The sequence below is a fragment of the Amblyraja radiata genome, chromosome 26 (genome assembly GCF_010909765.2).
Source record: "Amblyraja radiata isolate CabotCenter1 chromosome 26, sAmbRad1.1.pri, whole genome shotgun sequence".
Lineage (NCBI taxonomy): Eukaryota > Metazoa > Chordata > Chondrichthyes > Rajiformes > Rajidae > Amblyraja > Amblyraja radiata.
In genome coordinates this window covers 31,697,677-31,714,194 of record NC_045981.1, presented here as the reverse complement: position 1 = coordinate 31,714,194, position 16,518 = coordinate 31,697,677, and the positions used below count along the sequence as shown (strand labels likewise).

Here is a 16,518-nt window from a genome sequence, read left to right as displayed (position 1 = left end):
AGACATTAATAGCCACATTGTAAATACATTAAATAATTATTTAAATTCACTTTCCACCAGGACAGCCCATGAATGGATATGACATTAGAAAATGAGATTACAAACACTTAATCAAAAGGAGCGAAAGATTTATTAGAATAAACAAAATTAAACAGAATGAAGCCTTTGGTTTGGATGTATTCATGCATTTAATAAATCTTGGGGGGTGATAGCCAAGGCATTTTTGTGCAAATCTAATCATTCTTTTTAAATAGCAGCAATGTCAGACCACCCTTAATGTCGTGAAAAAGGCTTTTGGCACGCTTACTTTCATCAGGAAGGATATTGAGTACAAACGTTGGGACACAATGATGCAGCTGTACAAGTCTTTGGGGAGACCACACTTGGAGTACTGCTGCTTGCCCAGCCACAGGATAGATGTCATTACGTTGGAAAGGGTGCAGATCATGAGGGTAATGGTTGACATGAATGCTCACAGTCTTTTTTACCAGGGTTGAAGATTTTAAAACTAGAGGACAAAGACTTAAGATGGCATGGGAAAGATTTAAGAGGAACCTTAGGAGCAAGTGGGAATATTAGACTCACCCATCATTTTTCTCCAGAGATACTTCCTGACGCGTTGAGTTACTCCAGCATTTATTTTTGTCTATCTTCGTTCTGCAGTTCCTTTCTACACTGATCTAATGTAGTTCAGGCTCAGCTGAGGAAAAGCAGGTCGTTGGAATTCTTGTGCTGACATTGCAGCAGGTGTAAAGTGATAGCACTTAGTTGCCAACACTCCAATCTTTCATTAACATCAGGACATCCATGTTCATAGATGCCTGCTGATAGATAAATAAAACATTACCATTCATAGGAGGTACTTAGGCTGCTAGCATCAGTGTGTAGTGTAAGAGAAAACATTGTCTTGGGTTGATAATGTCAAAAAGTGCTTTCACCTTGGCCCAGCCATTGTCTATCTTGATGGGTCCCATGTTTCACTATGTACACAAGACCATCCACTTTGCACTTTCAACCAAGTCAAGTTACGAGCATACGAACCTTTGCATTCTGGAATGTACAAAGTACCTACTCAATGGCCAGTAGGAACGGGCAATAATAGCCTGCTCTGCCAGCATGCCCGCCCATATAGGAACAAATATAACCTCCCAAGATGTTCATCTTTACTGCCTCTGATTTGTTGCTAGTTAATGTTAACTTCTCATAACAACTTCAATCTGTGTAAATATTTAACCTAGATATTTCTCTTTTATGTTTTAGTCTCATATGTACATAGCTTGTGATATACAGCAATCAAATAAATCAGGGGTGATGATTTACAAAATAATAAGCCATATTCACAAGCTTTAGCCATGACGACATTTCAACATTCTGTATGCAGTGAACTAACTGCACTTATTTTCTGTACTGTTAAATGCATCGATGCCTTCATGATAGAATGAAAGTTAAAAATACAGAAAATTTCAGACATTTTTACAGATGTCATAAGTGATAGGAGAAGAATTGGGCCATTCGGCCCATCAAGTCTACTCTGCCATTCAATCATGGCTGATCTATCTCCCCTAACCCCATTCTCCTGCCTTCTCCCCATAACCCATGACACCTGTACTAATCAAAAATCTATCTATCTATCTCTGCCTTAAAAATATCCTTTGACTTGGCCTCCACAGCCATCTGGGCAAAGAATTCCACAGATTCACCCCCTTCAGGTTGCCTTGCTATTTCAGGATGCCCTAGTCATTTTCAAGGGAATTGTTTTCTGATCGTGAATGTGTTCAGATGATCTTCACCCCTTGACTGCAAGGATATGCAGTCTATATCTCACATCAAAGTAAAGATCAGATTTTCAAGGTAGAGTTAGATTTAGCTCTTAGGGCTAAGGGAATGGATATGGGGAAAAAGCCGGAACGGGGTACTGATTTTGGATGATCAGCCATGATCATATTGAATGGTGGTGCTGGCTTGAAGGGCCGAATTGCCTACTCCTGCAACTATTTTCTGTGTCCAGGTTTCTACATTTCTATTGTCATATGCACAATTATGGTAAGGTACAGGTGCATTGAAATCCTTGCCAGCTGCAGCATCACAGGCTCAACGAACAACATCAAAAGCATAAATTATACTTTAATTTCCAAAAGAGGTCAACGTGGATCAAACAACGTAGCTGTGACAATCTAAATATTTGTAAGAACATTTCAAATTTATTGAGTTGTATACAATAGTTCCAAAATAATTCTAAGGCCTCAAATAAACATGGCCCACTTCACTAGCCTGGCTACCAGTTCACTGAGCTATGCTTTTCTGTAAAATGTTCCATTTCCTAGTTTGTTAGGAATGGGATAAAAATCTTTTATTTCAAGGCTCGATTTATTTGAGGGAAGCTATTGCTATGGATTACAATTTCTTTGCATCAATCCTGCATATTCACCCCAAACAAAACAGGCAAAATATTGGCACAGTGGTAGAGGTCCTACTTTACAGCACCAGAGACCCAGGTTCGATCCTGAATATGAGTGGTGTCTGTACAGAGTCTCTAATGTCCCTAGTGTGTAGGATAGAACTAGTGTACGGGTGACCGTTAGTCGGTATGCCTCAGTAGGCCGAAGGCACTGTTTCTATGCTGCATCTCTAAGCTAAAATAATAAATATAAGTTTACAGTCAATTAAAATACAAACTTATATGAAGGCTTAGGTTTCAAATCAATATTGATTTGGAATACTTTCCAGGTTAAATCTAATTGGCTTTTGAAGTGCAATTGCCTTAAATGATAAAGGTGGCAATACAGACAACTCCTGTAGACACAAGGAACTGCAGATGCTGGCTTACAAAATTAGACACAAAGTGCTGGAGTAACCCAGTGGATCAGGCAGCATCTCTAGATAGGTGACGTTTCGGGTCAGGATTCTTCTTCAGACTGAATGTGGTGGGGAGTGAAGAAAGGAGGGGCAGGACAAAGCCTGGCAGATAGTTAGTGGATACAGGTCTTCTCCTTCTTCTTTCGTGTGGTGTGCACAGCCTAAAGTTGTAGGACAACTTGTTCTATTTGATCTTGTTTGATTGTGCACACTGGGTTGATTGCATTTGTCGGAACAGGGCGGAAGGTTGCAATCTTCCACCCCGTGGATACAGGTGAGGGGGAGGGAGGTTGATCGGCCGATGGTTGAACTAAAGCCAGATAAAGACGATGTAAGAGCCAACATGGATATTGTTGAAATTTCTAGACCCAAAATGCCCCTCTCTATGTTCCCCAGGGAAGTTGTCTGACCTGTTGAATTACTTTGTGGCTTTATCAGAAAACTATCATTGAGTTATACTGCAATTGTGTACAAAGCTTAACTATATGCGTACTAATGAGACATTGAGTATACCTATTCAAGACTGTGGCATTGAAGTGACGATGTAACTTGGATGACGTACCAAATTACAAAAAGATTTCACCCAAAATACTTCATTCAACAAGTTAATGATGTTAGCTCAAGGAAAAAAGATTATGCCAAAAAGTACACACAGGGCCCACCACCATCTTAGAAGGTTTAAAGAAAAATCTGGTTAATATTTCTAATGTACTTATGACAGGATTGGAAAAATAAATCCCATATCATAATTCCCATTTCAATTTAATAAATATTATGCCACAAGGAACTGTAGATGTTGGAATCTTGAGCAAATTACAGAGCACGTAAAGAGGGAATGAAGAGGTTTTGGGTTGGAACCCTACTTCAGGCTGATTGTGGTAGGGGACGAAAGCTGGAAGAGAGATGGGGACGAGACTGGCAAGTGATAGGTGGATACAAGTGAGGAGAGGTTGACTGGCAGAAGGGCCCAATGGACATGGCCTATCCATTGCCTCCACAGATGCTGCCTGATCTGCTGAGTTACTCCAGCACTATGTTTTGCATAGTATCTTACAACATGGAAACAGGCCTTTGTCCATGCTGACCAAAATGCCCCATTCATGCCAGTCCCACCTGCTTGTGTTTGGTCCATATTCCTATAGACCTTCCCTATTCATCTACCTGTCCAAATATCATCTAAATGTTGTTATATGAACCTGCTCAACTACCTCCTCTGGCAGCACAATGTGAAAAAGTTGCCATTTAGGTTTGCTAATAAATCTTTCTCTGTTCCTCTCAAAAGTATCATAATTGATGAACCTATGAGTGCATGTTTTGTTTTAAAGATACAATGTAGAAATAGGCCCTTCAACCCACCGAATCCATGCCTTTCATAGTGGTTCTATGTTGTCCAACTTTCTCATCCGCTCCCTACACACTAGGGGGAATTTAGAGAGGGCCAATTAACCTACAAAGAACATATCTTTCGGAAGGAAACGAGATGTGCCCGGAGGAAACCCATGCGGTCGCAAGGAGATTGTGCAAACTCCACACAGATAGAAGTCAAGGTCAGGATGGAACCCGGGCCTCTGGCGCTGTGAGGCAGCAGCCCTACCGGCTGCGTAACCGTGTCTTTCTCGTAGACTCGCCTACCTCCTCCCCCCCCCTTCACCAGATTGGTACATTTCAGCATCCCATCAGACTAATCACTTGCATATTGCCTGCACCAGCACGTTTCCAGCTGTCATATCATGTCAAAGCCAAAGATAAAATGAAAACCAGTAGATTCAGTCAGAATAGATTAAAATTAAGTTAACAAAAAAGCACCACATTGAAAAATTCACCTAATAATGGCAGGCTTAATAATGGAGCAATCCACAATATTGCTTTAATTATACACAGAAATATTAGTCTTTGAAGGATTTTCTGATTATACAATAAAACAATGCTAGTTGTTTAAAAAAAGGCACACTGTAGGTTGGGTCTCAGGAATAAACCCAATGTGCATACAATTTTCAATTAAATAAAACCATCTGTGGGAATAATTGCCATTGCTTCATGATGTGTTATGACCATTATAACAATCTGATAAATACTATTCCAATCAGATATCATGGTCATTTTCTATTGAAAGTCCAAGGAACTATGTTGTTTTTAATGATACAAATCACCAGCAGTGTCCACTGATAATAGCGAATGGGCTTTGGGCAAAAGAATGAGAGACACAAGCTTTACTCTTAGCTTGACTTCATTTTCACTCTGTGTTTTGAAAAAAACAGATTCCATCTTTTTTTAATACTCTCGTTTTTTATGGTCCCTGTTAAAAAAATTAACAAGCTGTTTGGATTATTGCAAAAGCTTCAGTCTGTTGATGTGGTGGAGTATTTTTTTCTTAATGATTTCTTTCATGTTCAGCAAATCTTGGTTTTAATTATAATAATAGAGCGAAAGGCTGTTGCCAAGTTCGGCATATTGTTTTGTTTATAAAGGTATGCTTCTTTCATGAAAAACTAGGCAGCTTATAAATAACCAAGGGAGGTTAATATAATTGTTGTTGATTTCAGCTAGTTTACCTTTGTGTGAAACCCTTTGGGGGCAAGTTGATGGTTCATTTTGTCTGGGCCATGGGTCATACGAATGGAAAGGCAGAAGGAATTCTAAAGAATGCTCCTGTTATCACTTAGCATAGAAGGAAATGGTCGAGCACTTTGATCACTGAAATTGTTCCTAAGCTTTCAAACCATACACCTCCCTGACGTGTACAACATCTGCAAAACCAATTCCATCCAGACCGTTTACACCAAGTGTTATGAAGATAAAGCGGAGGCATGCAGTGAAGTGTGAATGCTTAATTCACATTATATTATTTTTTACATTGGTAACATTTTCTACACTTTATTTTTGGGCAAGCAATTTGCAATTCTCAAACCGTTCACAACAGGCATTTTCACTCTCTTTCCGTCATATCTTTTTCCCTCCTGTCGCCATATCCTCACCTCCTCCTAATGCAGTATTTGGTAACTGAGTTTGGTTTATCGCCATGTGTACTGAGGTACTGTGAAAAGCTTCTGTTGGGTGCTAGGAATCTGGAAAGCATGCACAGACGATTTATGAGGATATTGCCAGGACTCGAGGTATAGGGACATGTTGAGCAGGCTAAAACTTTATTCCTTGGAGTGTAGAAGGATGAGTGGGAATCTTATAGAGGTATATAAGATAATAGGTTGGGTAAACGTACTGAGTCTTTTGCCCAGAGTAAGGGAATCAAGAACCAAAGGACATACGTTTAGGGTCAGGGGGAAAGATTTAATAGGAACCTGAGGGGCAAATTTTTTACACAAAGGGTAGTAGGTATATGCAACGGTCTGCCAGAGGAGGTAGTTGAGGCAGGTACTATCAAGTTTAAAAATCATTTGGACAGGTACATGGACAGGTTCCGTTTAAGCGATATGTGTTAAATGCAGGCAGGTGGGATGAGTGTAAATGGGGCATGTTGTTTGGCGAGGGCAAGTTGGGTCTGTTTCCACGCTGTGTGACTATAAATAATTCCATTTTGATCTCCTCAGATATTCCAGGAAGATTCCATGAGATATCAGTGATTATTTGGTATAACTTTACCATCTCTCCTTATGATATTGGCAATGAATTTACACCCACTGAATGAACTGCAAGTTGAATGCACCATCAGACTGAGGAACAGTTTTTCCCCTCTGTTATCAGGCTTCTGAACGGTCCTGCCATTAGCACGTATGTAATCCAATTCCCAACATACCTCATCGTGGACATTGGACTTTGTCTATGGAACTGTTGTGCTACAATGCTGAGAACTATATTCCGCACTCAGTATCTTCCCCTTCACTACTTATTGTTATGTAGTTTGACTTTACTGTATTCACTTAAACTATTATCTGAATTGATTGGATAGCATACAAAATAAACCTGTACACTGTACCTCGTTCCATGTGACAATAATAAACCAAGCCTATACCTGACTGCGATGATAAAAAGTACCCTCTTGTAAATGGCAAGTTCTAAGTCTATACAATTTGTCCAACTTTGTGTACCCTGTCCACTCATTCTTCCTAACTGATCTAGTTTAAATCATCTTTTCAAAGCTTATTGCTTCTATTGTTTCAACTATTTCAATCAGGTTTTCAATGTTTTTAGGGATAAAGGGCTAATCTTTCTGGGCCTACCAGGATAGTTAATGGCCTTTTCTGAATCTTCATTCTGGGCGTCTACATCTATCTCCCCGACCCTTGCCACGAAATCCAACATAAATTATACATTTTGACCAGGAAATGGCAATGCAACTACCAGAAACCAGTCCACATTTGTAAGACCGTGACTGAAATAGTCTTTCTAGTATTTTCAATGACATAAAGTTTCCCCAGACTCCATTCTTTGTTTTGACTCCTTGGTTGCTCTTGTTATTCAATGTTGAGTTGAATTACTCTCCACATTGTCGGAGGAAATGGCTCTTATTTGGATGTCAGTTTTTGTTTTGTCTTTAAGCACAAACAGCAATGGGTCTGTACGCCACCCATCACTCTTGATTTCTTAATACTTTGTGAGCCAGATAGGCTCTCGCCCCACAGGGCCTTACGGAAATAAGTATTGGCCAACTGATAGAATATGTTGGTGGACAACCAATGGTGGAACAACAAATTCTGCTCAAGAATCTACCCGGAAAGATTATTTATTTCAGTCTCATGTAAAACATCTGGGAGATATAAATGCACTTTTAAAATTCATTTTCTGTGCTCTAAAAGGTCACGTGCAAAATAAATCAGATGCCAGTTTTCACATACAAGTGTGCGGTGGTAGTCTTTTCAATATAGCATGAATTCACATTGATACATAAAATCTACAATGAGATCTTAGATATCATGAAACGAAAATGACCGAGCTGGAGCAAGCTTTGCACTAAAGATAGACACAAAGTGCTGGAGTCAGTGGCCCTCTACTCCGCTCTGGACCACTTGGACAGCAAAAACTCATATGTCAGGCTGTTATTCATTGACTACAGCTCGGCATTTAATATCATCATCCCCTCCAAGCCGGTTACCAAGCTCTCAGATCTGGGTCTCTGCAATTGGATCCTCTGCAATTGGATCCTCGACTTCCTCATTCACAGACCACAGTCTGTCCGTATTGGTGTAAATGTCATCCTCGATAACAATCAGCACGGGAGCACCTCAAGGCTGCGTGCTCAGCCCCCTGCTGTACTCACTCTATACTCATGACTGCATAGCCGGACATTGTGTGAACTCCATCATCAAGTTTGCCGAAGACACCACTGTTGTGGAACGTATCACTGATAGGGACGAGTCAGAGTATAGAAGTGAGATCGACATATTGACCAAATGGTGCCAGCACAATAACCTGGCTCTCAACACCAGCAAAACCAAGGAACTGATTGTGGACTGTGGAAGGGGTAGGATGGGGACCCACAGTTCATTTATATCAATGGGTCGATTATGGAAAGGGTCATGAACTTCAAATTCCTGGGCGTGCATATTTCCGAAGATCTTTCCTGGTCCCAGAACATTGATGCAATTGTACAATACAATACAATACAATACGGTTTATTTGTCACATTGCACAAAAAGTGCAAGTGAAATGGATATGTCAGCAGCGATACAATGATAAAGAGCACACACAAAAACACAATAAAAATTTAACATAAACATCCACCACAGCATTCATCACTGTGGTGGAAGACACACAATTTGGCCAGTCCTCCTCCATTTTCGCCCGTGGGGAAAGAAAGCACATCAGCGCCACTACTTCCTGAGAAGATTACAGAGAGTCAGTATGTCAAGGAGGACTCTCTCGAACTTCTACAGGTGCACAGTAGAGAGCATGCTGACCGGTTGCATCGTGGCTTGGTTCGGCAACTTGAACGTCCAGGAGCGGAAAAGACTGCAAAAAATTGTAAACACAGCCCAGTCCATCATCAGCTCTGACCTCCCTACCATCAAGGGGATCTATCGCAGTCGCTGCCTCAAAAAGGCTGCCGACATCATCAAGGACCCACACCATCCTGGCCACACACTCATCTCTCCGCTGCCATCAGGTAGAAGGTACAGGAGCCTGAAATCTGGCACATCCAGGTTCAGGAACAGCTTCTTCCCCACAGCCATCAGACTATTAAACACAACTTCAAACAAACTATGAACAATAACAGCCGATTGCACTTTATCTGTTTATTTATGTGTGTGTATATATATATATTCTATTGTATATGGACACACTGATCTGATCTGTATTTATGCCTACAATATTCTGTTGTGCTGCAGCAAGCAAGAATTTCATTGTCCTATCTGGGACACATGACAATAAACTCTCTTGACTTGACTTGACTTAAGTAACTCAGCTGGTCAGGTAGCATCTCTGGAGAAAAAGGATGGGTGATGTTTCGGTCGCGACCCAAAACCAACCCGAAACATCACCCATCCTTTTTCTCCAGAGATGCTGCCTGATTCACTGAGTTACTCCAGCACTTTGTGTCTATCTTTGGTATAAACCAGCATTTGCAGTTCATTATTTCTACAAACTTTGTACTATTTGACTAGAACTTGATTGGAACTTGCCGCTGGATACAGTTCTGTGTACTTTTCCATAATGCAAGAGAAAAAAGTGATTTCTTCATTTTTGAAATGTAGTTATTTATAGTAGGGAAGGATAGGATATTCGTTGTGGATTTAGAATTAATAATCTGTACTTGTATAGTAGAAACTAGGAACTGCAGATGCTGGTTTATGAAAGAAAGACAAAATGCTGGAGTCAGTCAGCGGGTCAAGCAGCATCTCTGGAGAACATGGACAGTTAACGTTTCGGGTCGGAACTCTTCTATCCTGTCTCACAGCACCAAATTTTCTAATCTCAATTCTAGACAATTTTTAAAGGTGATGGGGATGTTTAGTAATAAACTTATATCCCGTTTAGTGTCAATACCACTTCTGCTATTTGCAGCTGTAATCATTTCCACATGGTAGTGGATTGGTCGGGAATGAAGAAAAGTAGTAAAATAGTGTAGAAATACAGTGGAGGGAGGAACTGCAGATTCTGGTTTAAACTGAAGATAGACACAAAGTAACTCAGCATGTCAGGCAGCATCTCTGGAGAAAAGGAATAAGCGACATTTCACATCGTGTCTGAAGAATGGTCTCGACCCGAAACGTCTCCAATTCCTTCTCTCCAGAGATGCTGCCTGACCCGCTGAGTTACTCCATTTTGCGTCTGTTTTCAGAGTAGAAATACAACTGCATCCATTTTTTAATTTTGTTTTCTCTACCCATTATTTTATCATTTGCCTTTTCACCTAGTTCTGAGCATCCTCCTGCATTCTCTTTCCAGATAAGACGTAACGCACTATCTGGCACACGAGGAACTTTTTTTGGCTTCTCGAAGGAGGTGTAGGTTATGGCTGGTCTGGTGAGGCAGCATCTCAGTAATGGTGAGCACAAGTAGAGAGGGTTCCTCATCGGGGTTGAATGCACATTGTCTCTTGCCCAGAGCAGGGGAATCAATATTCAGAGGACATAGTGAGAGGGGAAAGACTAAATATGAGACTGAGGGGTAACTTCATAAGGGTGGTGGGCATATGGAATGAGCTGCTGGAGGAGGTGGTTAAGGCAGGTACAGTCACACAATTTAAGCAACATTTGGACAGGTACATGGTCAGAACAGGTTTAGAAGCATATGGGCCAAACACAGGCAGGTGGGACTAGTGTAGATGGGACCTGTTGATCAGTGTGGGCAAGTTGGATCAAGTTGTTTCCACACTATGTGGCTCTATGGCCACAGGTGAATACCCTTCATATAAATTTATCAAGGCACCTTGGCAAAGATTAGTACAATAGCAGTTGTAATCAAAACATATAGTGTATGTAGGTATTAATGATTCTAGCAACTGTTGTGTCTTGGGATGTGAAAATTTATTTATTTGCTCACCATCAATGTCTTCACATTAAACAATTTAATGTTTCAGGAGGGAATGGTTGTGTATTCTCAACTTGCTTAGCACAGTGGACTTTTGAAAGCAGTATCCAGCTATCTTTGCTCAATTAATAAACCTCTCACACCAAGGTCATTAGGTACACTGGTGAATCGAGCGTCTCTGTACTCCATCTTCCCTCAGCTTCCACCTTCAAAAGGAGCAAGATCAAAATCATGGATGTTCATATTTCCTATGATGTTCAAGCATGGGTTGCATCAAATATGGGTTAAACGGATAAATGGAACTCACATCCTCCACTGTTTAGTTTAGTTTACTGTCACATGTATGGAGGTAAATTAAATCACTTTTTGGTTGTGTGCTATCCCATCAGTAGAAAGACTATACATGATTACAATTGAGCACAGTGTACAAATACTGGATAAAGGGAATAAGGTTTGTGCAAGATAAAGTCTCGTAAAGTCTGATTAAAGATAGCCTGTGGGTCTCCAATAAGGTAGATGGTAGGTCAGGACTGCTCTCTAGTTGTTGATGGTTCAGTTGCCTGATACGGCCGGGAAGAAATCTGGGAATAATCTAGAGGTGTGTGTTTTCACACTTTTAGACCTCTTGCCTGAGGGGAGGGGGGGGGGAAGAGTGACTGACCGAGGTGGAACTGGTCCTTGATTTCGTCGAGGCAGCGTGAAGTGTAGATGGAGTCAATGGATGGGAGGTTGGCTTGCGTGATGGTCAGGGCTGCACCCACAACTCTCTGTAATTTCTTGCGGTCTTGGATGGAGCTGTTCCCAAACCATGCCAATAAAGTGCATCCCAATATTGCAAGGCAAGGCAGGCTAACGCACAAGTAAGCAAAATAACTAAAGGCACTTGTGTTCCAAGACTCTGGTGGGCAGTAATGCCAGCACGTCCTACTGCTCGGGACCAATACTTTTGCTCATACTCTGATTCATGGCAAATAAAATAGCAAAAAAAGGAGACAATACACCAGATACCGAGATAACTTTTAGTTATCTTCTGCAGCCAACTATGGACCATAATGGACTCCACCCTTCCTGAGTTCATTTGCAGAACGCCCTGATTTGTTCTGGCCTTTTCGTGCCCTAAGTCTCCCCCCCCCCCCCCCCCCCCCCCCTCCTCCTCGCCTCTATCTTTCAATCCAGAAACCTCACCTATTCCTTGTCTCCAAAGGGGATGCTGCCTGATCCGCTGAGTTACTCCAGCATAAATCTAAATTAAACTAAATTTTGTGTCTATCCTCGGTATAAACCAGCATCTGCAGTTTCTTCATTCACATAATAACTGTTAGTTGTGATGTGCGGAAAAGTTTCGGACAAGACTTTTAGCTTCAGTGGCAAACAAAAGTATCTGTAGATACAAGAAACTGTAGATGCAGGCTTACAAACATAAAGATACAAAGTGTTGGAGTAACTCAGCAGGTCAGGCAGTATCTCCGGAGAACATGGATGACTGAAGAAGGGTCCCAATACGAAACGTCACCTATCCACGTTCTCCAGGGGTGCTGCCCAACCCGCTGAGTTACCCCAGCATTTGGGGGTTTTTTGCATTGATTTGTTCAGCTTTCAACACCAAAATGCCTCCGTGGTACTAAATCCTAATTCTCTAGGCAACCAGAGTGAGGAAGAATAAAACTATTGACTTGACTGCATCAGGCTCCCTTTCCCACAATCCTTTTATTACATTGCCTCCCTCATTTATCATTTTTATTGCGAGGTTGTAATTAAATAACAATTGATCATTTCAACCATTCTCATTAAGTAACTTTAAACATAGATTAATGTCAAAGTCCCCATTCATGAGTCTTATTGAAAATGGAAAATAATTTAAATGATAAGCTCATATAATATGAAACCTTTGTCTACATTTTAATTACACTGTATATTGGTATTAAATGTAGGTTTTCAGTGCAAAGACTGGCAACCTATTTTACTCTGAAATAAAATATTTTGTAGCCATCTTAGACCATGATTTATTGCAGTCTACTTGTGCTAATCAAATGCTGAATTTGTGCAACGATGATTAAACTGCACTAATTGTATTTCCAGAGATCGGGAAGTTTTGAGTATTTTTCTGTTAAATGGCAAATTTGGTTCTGAAATTAAGAATTGCCTAATTTCTTGAAGGGTGCAGACTTTGCAATGTGTCACCAAATTCCTCTGCGTATTATTTAACAGAATCATTATGCTGCTTGAAATAAATGGATTAAAATGCCTGATAACAGACAAAGGAATGTTTATGAATGCTCCGAATCTTTTACCCAGTGCAGGGAAACCTGTGGGATGGCATTTTCACTCATGTATGTATGGTACGAGCTGGATGTATGGTACGAGCTGCCAGAGGTGGTAGTTGAGGCAGGTTCTATATCAGCATTTGAAAGACATTGGGATAGGTACACAGTTAGGAAAGGTTTGGAGGGATATGGGCTAAACACGAGCAAATGTGACCAACCTCGATGGGGCATTTTGGTCAGTATGGATGAATTAGGCCAAAGAGCCTATTTCCGTGCAGTATGACTCAATAATAAATAATTTGCATTCCTGTACTTTGCAAGTTTTTTCGATCAATTGGTAAAATGAAAGTACAGTTTAACGATGCATGAAAAGATACATAGGCGTAGTTTTACTAACAGGGAGTATTAACGAAAACATATATACAGTGGTGTCAACTTATTACGAGTGGATTTCATATTACACCTTAAGGTGTAAAATGTGGTGGTTATTCATATGGGGAAACTAGAATGGGGGAAAAGAGAATCACGTGAATCAAAAACATTGTTGCCACTGTATGCCTGCATCTCTTTCACTTGTGTGGAAGGAACTCTCCAGCCCAGATTGGTCTAATCACCCATCTCCATACACATGGCAACACTGTAGTGAAGATGCCATAGGTCTGACTCGAAAATTAGTGATGGACAACGAACCGACTTAATGCAAACAGCAATGCACACGGAACTACAGGTGCTGATTTACCGTACAAAAAAACTCAAAGACACAAAGTGCTGGAGTAATTCAGTGGGTCAGGCAGCACCTTAATAGAACATGGAGGTTAATTCCAGAGTGATCTAGTGTACTGCACTATCTTTCCAAATCTAGTCAAGATTATTTATTTATGCGGAATCGTTTAGTTTAGTTTATTGACACGTGTACTGAGGTACATTGAAAAGCTCATTTTTTGTTGCATACAATCCAGTCAGCGGAAAAACTATACATGATTACAATCAAGCCGTCCACAGTGTACAGATACAGGATAATGGGAATAATGTTTAGCTCAAGATAAAGTCTAATAAAGTACGATTGTGGTAACTAACTTTCTTCTACATGTTCTCCATGATCTTTCAACTTCCATTCTCGTCTAAATGACTTTGTAACTTTCATTACCTTGTGCTTGTGCCAATGGTTTAGAAATCTTACTGCTGTTTAAATTTTTCATAGATACAGTACTCAAATAATCTTCACTGCGAGGAGAGAATGGCCATTTGGTAAAACCAAGATCACAAAGCAGCAAGTGTGGAGGCTGCAACACTGTCCCTGGGAATCTCTGTTCTCTATTCTCTCTGCTGTGTATCTTTATTTGGTCAAAAGCTCGGCTGTTTTTGGTATGTCTTGCCTTTCCTCACTCTTTGTTGTATGTTCCCCACAGCCTGTGATTGCCATCCGGTGGGTGCAGCTGGCAAAACCTGTAACCAAACCACGGGCCAATGTCCCTGTAAGGACGGTGTGACTGGCATCACGTGCAACAGATGCGCCAAAGGTTATCAGCAGAGCCGATCTCCCATTGCGCCGTGCATAAGTACGTGACTCATCTTTCTGACTCTCCGCATCAGCTGCTTTATTGCATTGGTTTTGAAATGAAACTCTCACAGTGAGCTTGAAATGATCGCATCCCAGTAGGCAGCTTACTTTAGTTCAGAGAGATGCAGTGTGGAAACGGGCCCTTTGGCCCACTGAGTCCATGCAGCCCATCGATCACTCAAACACTAGTTCTATGTCCTGCACACTAGGAACAATTTACAGATGTCAATTAACCTGCAAGCCTGCACGTCTTTGGGATGTGGGAGGAAACTGGAACATGTGGCGAAAACCCATGTGGTGCAGAAAACTCCGGCGCTGTGAAGCATCAGCTCTACCACTCTGCTGTTCTTGCATTTTCACTGAATTTCAGAGTTATAACATTTTCCTCAAAAGTAACAATAACATAGTTAAGCCTTTAGTAGCCAATAGCTAAATTGTTCCTAAAATCCATTCACTTTATGTTTATCATAACTAGTTCAACAATCTAAAACATTTTGGGATATTTTGGAGATTTGGCAGTACGGTGACACAGCTGGTAGAGCTGCTGCCTCACAGCGTCAGAGACTCGTGTCCAATCCTTGGGTGCTGTCTGTGTGGAGTTTGCATGTTGTCCCCGTGACCACATGGATTTTGTCTGCGTGCTCCGGTTTCCTCCCACATCCCAAAGACGTGTGAGTTAGTAGGTTGATTGACCTGTGTAAATTGCTCCTATTGTGTGGGGAGTGGATGCAAAAGTATGATAACATGGAACTAGAGTGTACTGGAGATCGATGGTTGGTGTCAGCTCGGTGAGCAGAAGGGCCTGTTTCCATGCAATGTCTCTAAATTACAAAAATACCAGATTCTTGCTGAATTGTCCTGACAATGCAATTTTCTTTCCCTGACCTCAAAAATCTGCATCAGGCCCAAGTATTATTTGGAATCTTGGCTGCTTGATGACCTCATATTGCTAAATCAACCACAATTCTTAGGGAAGATTTTTTGTCATCAGACTGCAACTTAATGTGGGCAATAAAGAAAAGCTTAATCCCCTGCCTTTCACAGTCAGTGGTAGGAATACATCATTGTTGAGGTTATGGAGTTGCCTCAATGCCCTTCATTTTCATTGTGTGATGGGTTAGCAGCACATGGATCTCCTACATTAAAGTACTTCCAAACCTCTTAGTAACCTTGGTCCATTTTGGGATTCTTGATTGGCCGAATGGCCTAATTCCGCTCCTAGAACTGATGAAATCAAACCAGAGCAGGACCTTCACAGTGAATGGCAGGCCTCTGGGGAGTGTTGTCGAGCAGTGGGATCTAGGGGAGCAGGAACATAGTTCCTTGAACTTGGTGTCACAGACAGATAGGGTAGTCAAGAAGACTTTCGTCACATTGGCCTTTATCAGTCAGTATTGAGTACAGTGGTTGGGATGTTATGTTACAGTTGCATAAGACATTAGTGAGGCCACATTTGGAGTATTGTGTTCAGTTTTGGTCACCCTGTTATAGGAAGGATGTTGTTAAGCTGGAAAGGGTGTGGAGAAGATTTACGAGGAGGTTGCTGCCAGAATTCGATGGGCCTGAGCTTTGGGAAGAGGCTGGAATGTTATTCCTTGGTGCTCGGAAGAATACGGGGTAATCTTATAGAGGTGCGCAAGACCATGAGGGGAATAGGCAGGAGAAATACAAAGAGCCTTTTACCCAGAGTAGGGCAATCAAGAACCAGAGGACTTTGGGAAGTATTTAATGGGAACCTGAGGGGTAATATATATGGAACGAGCTGCCAGAGGAGGTAGTTGAGACAACATTTTAAAGATATTTGGACAGGTGCATGGATAGGAAAGATTTAGAAGGATATGGGCCAAGCACAAGCAGATTGGACTAGCGTAGATGGGGCATCTTGCTCGATGTGGGCAAGTTGGACGGAAG

The 16,518-nt window shown here is 41.2% G+C and overlaps 1 protein-coding gene across 2 annotated transcripts in view; it reads left to right on the top strand.

Annotated features, from left to right (window-relative positions):
* Window positions 1-16,518, top strand: part of ntn1 (netrin 1) — a 204,682-nt gene that overhangs the window by 131,514 nt on the left and 56,650 nt on the right. For both annotated transcript variants that reach the window (XM_033044616.1, XM_033044617.1), the window contains exon 4: window positions 14,456-14,605. In XM_033044616.1, the coding sequence (XP_032900507.1) occupies window positions 14,456-14,605 (150 nt within the window). The remainder of the gene's footprint in view (window positions 1-14,455; window positions 14,606-16,518) is intronic.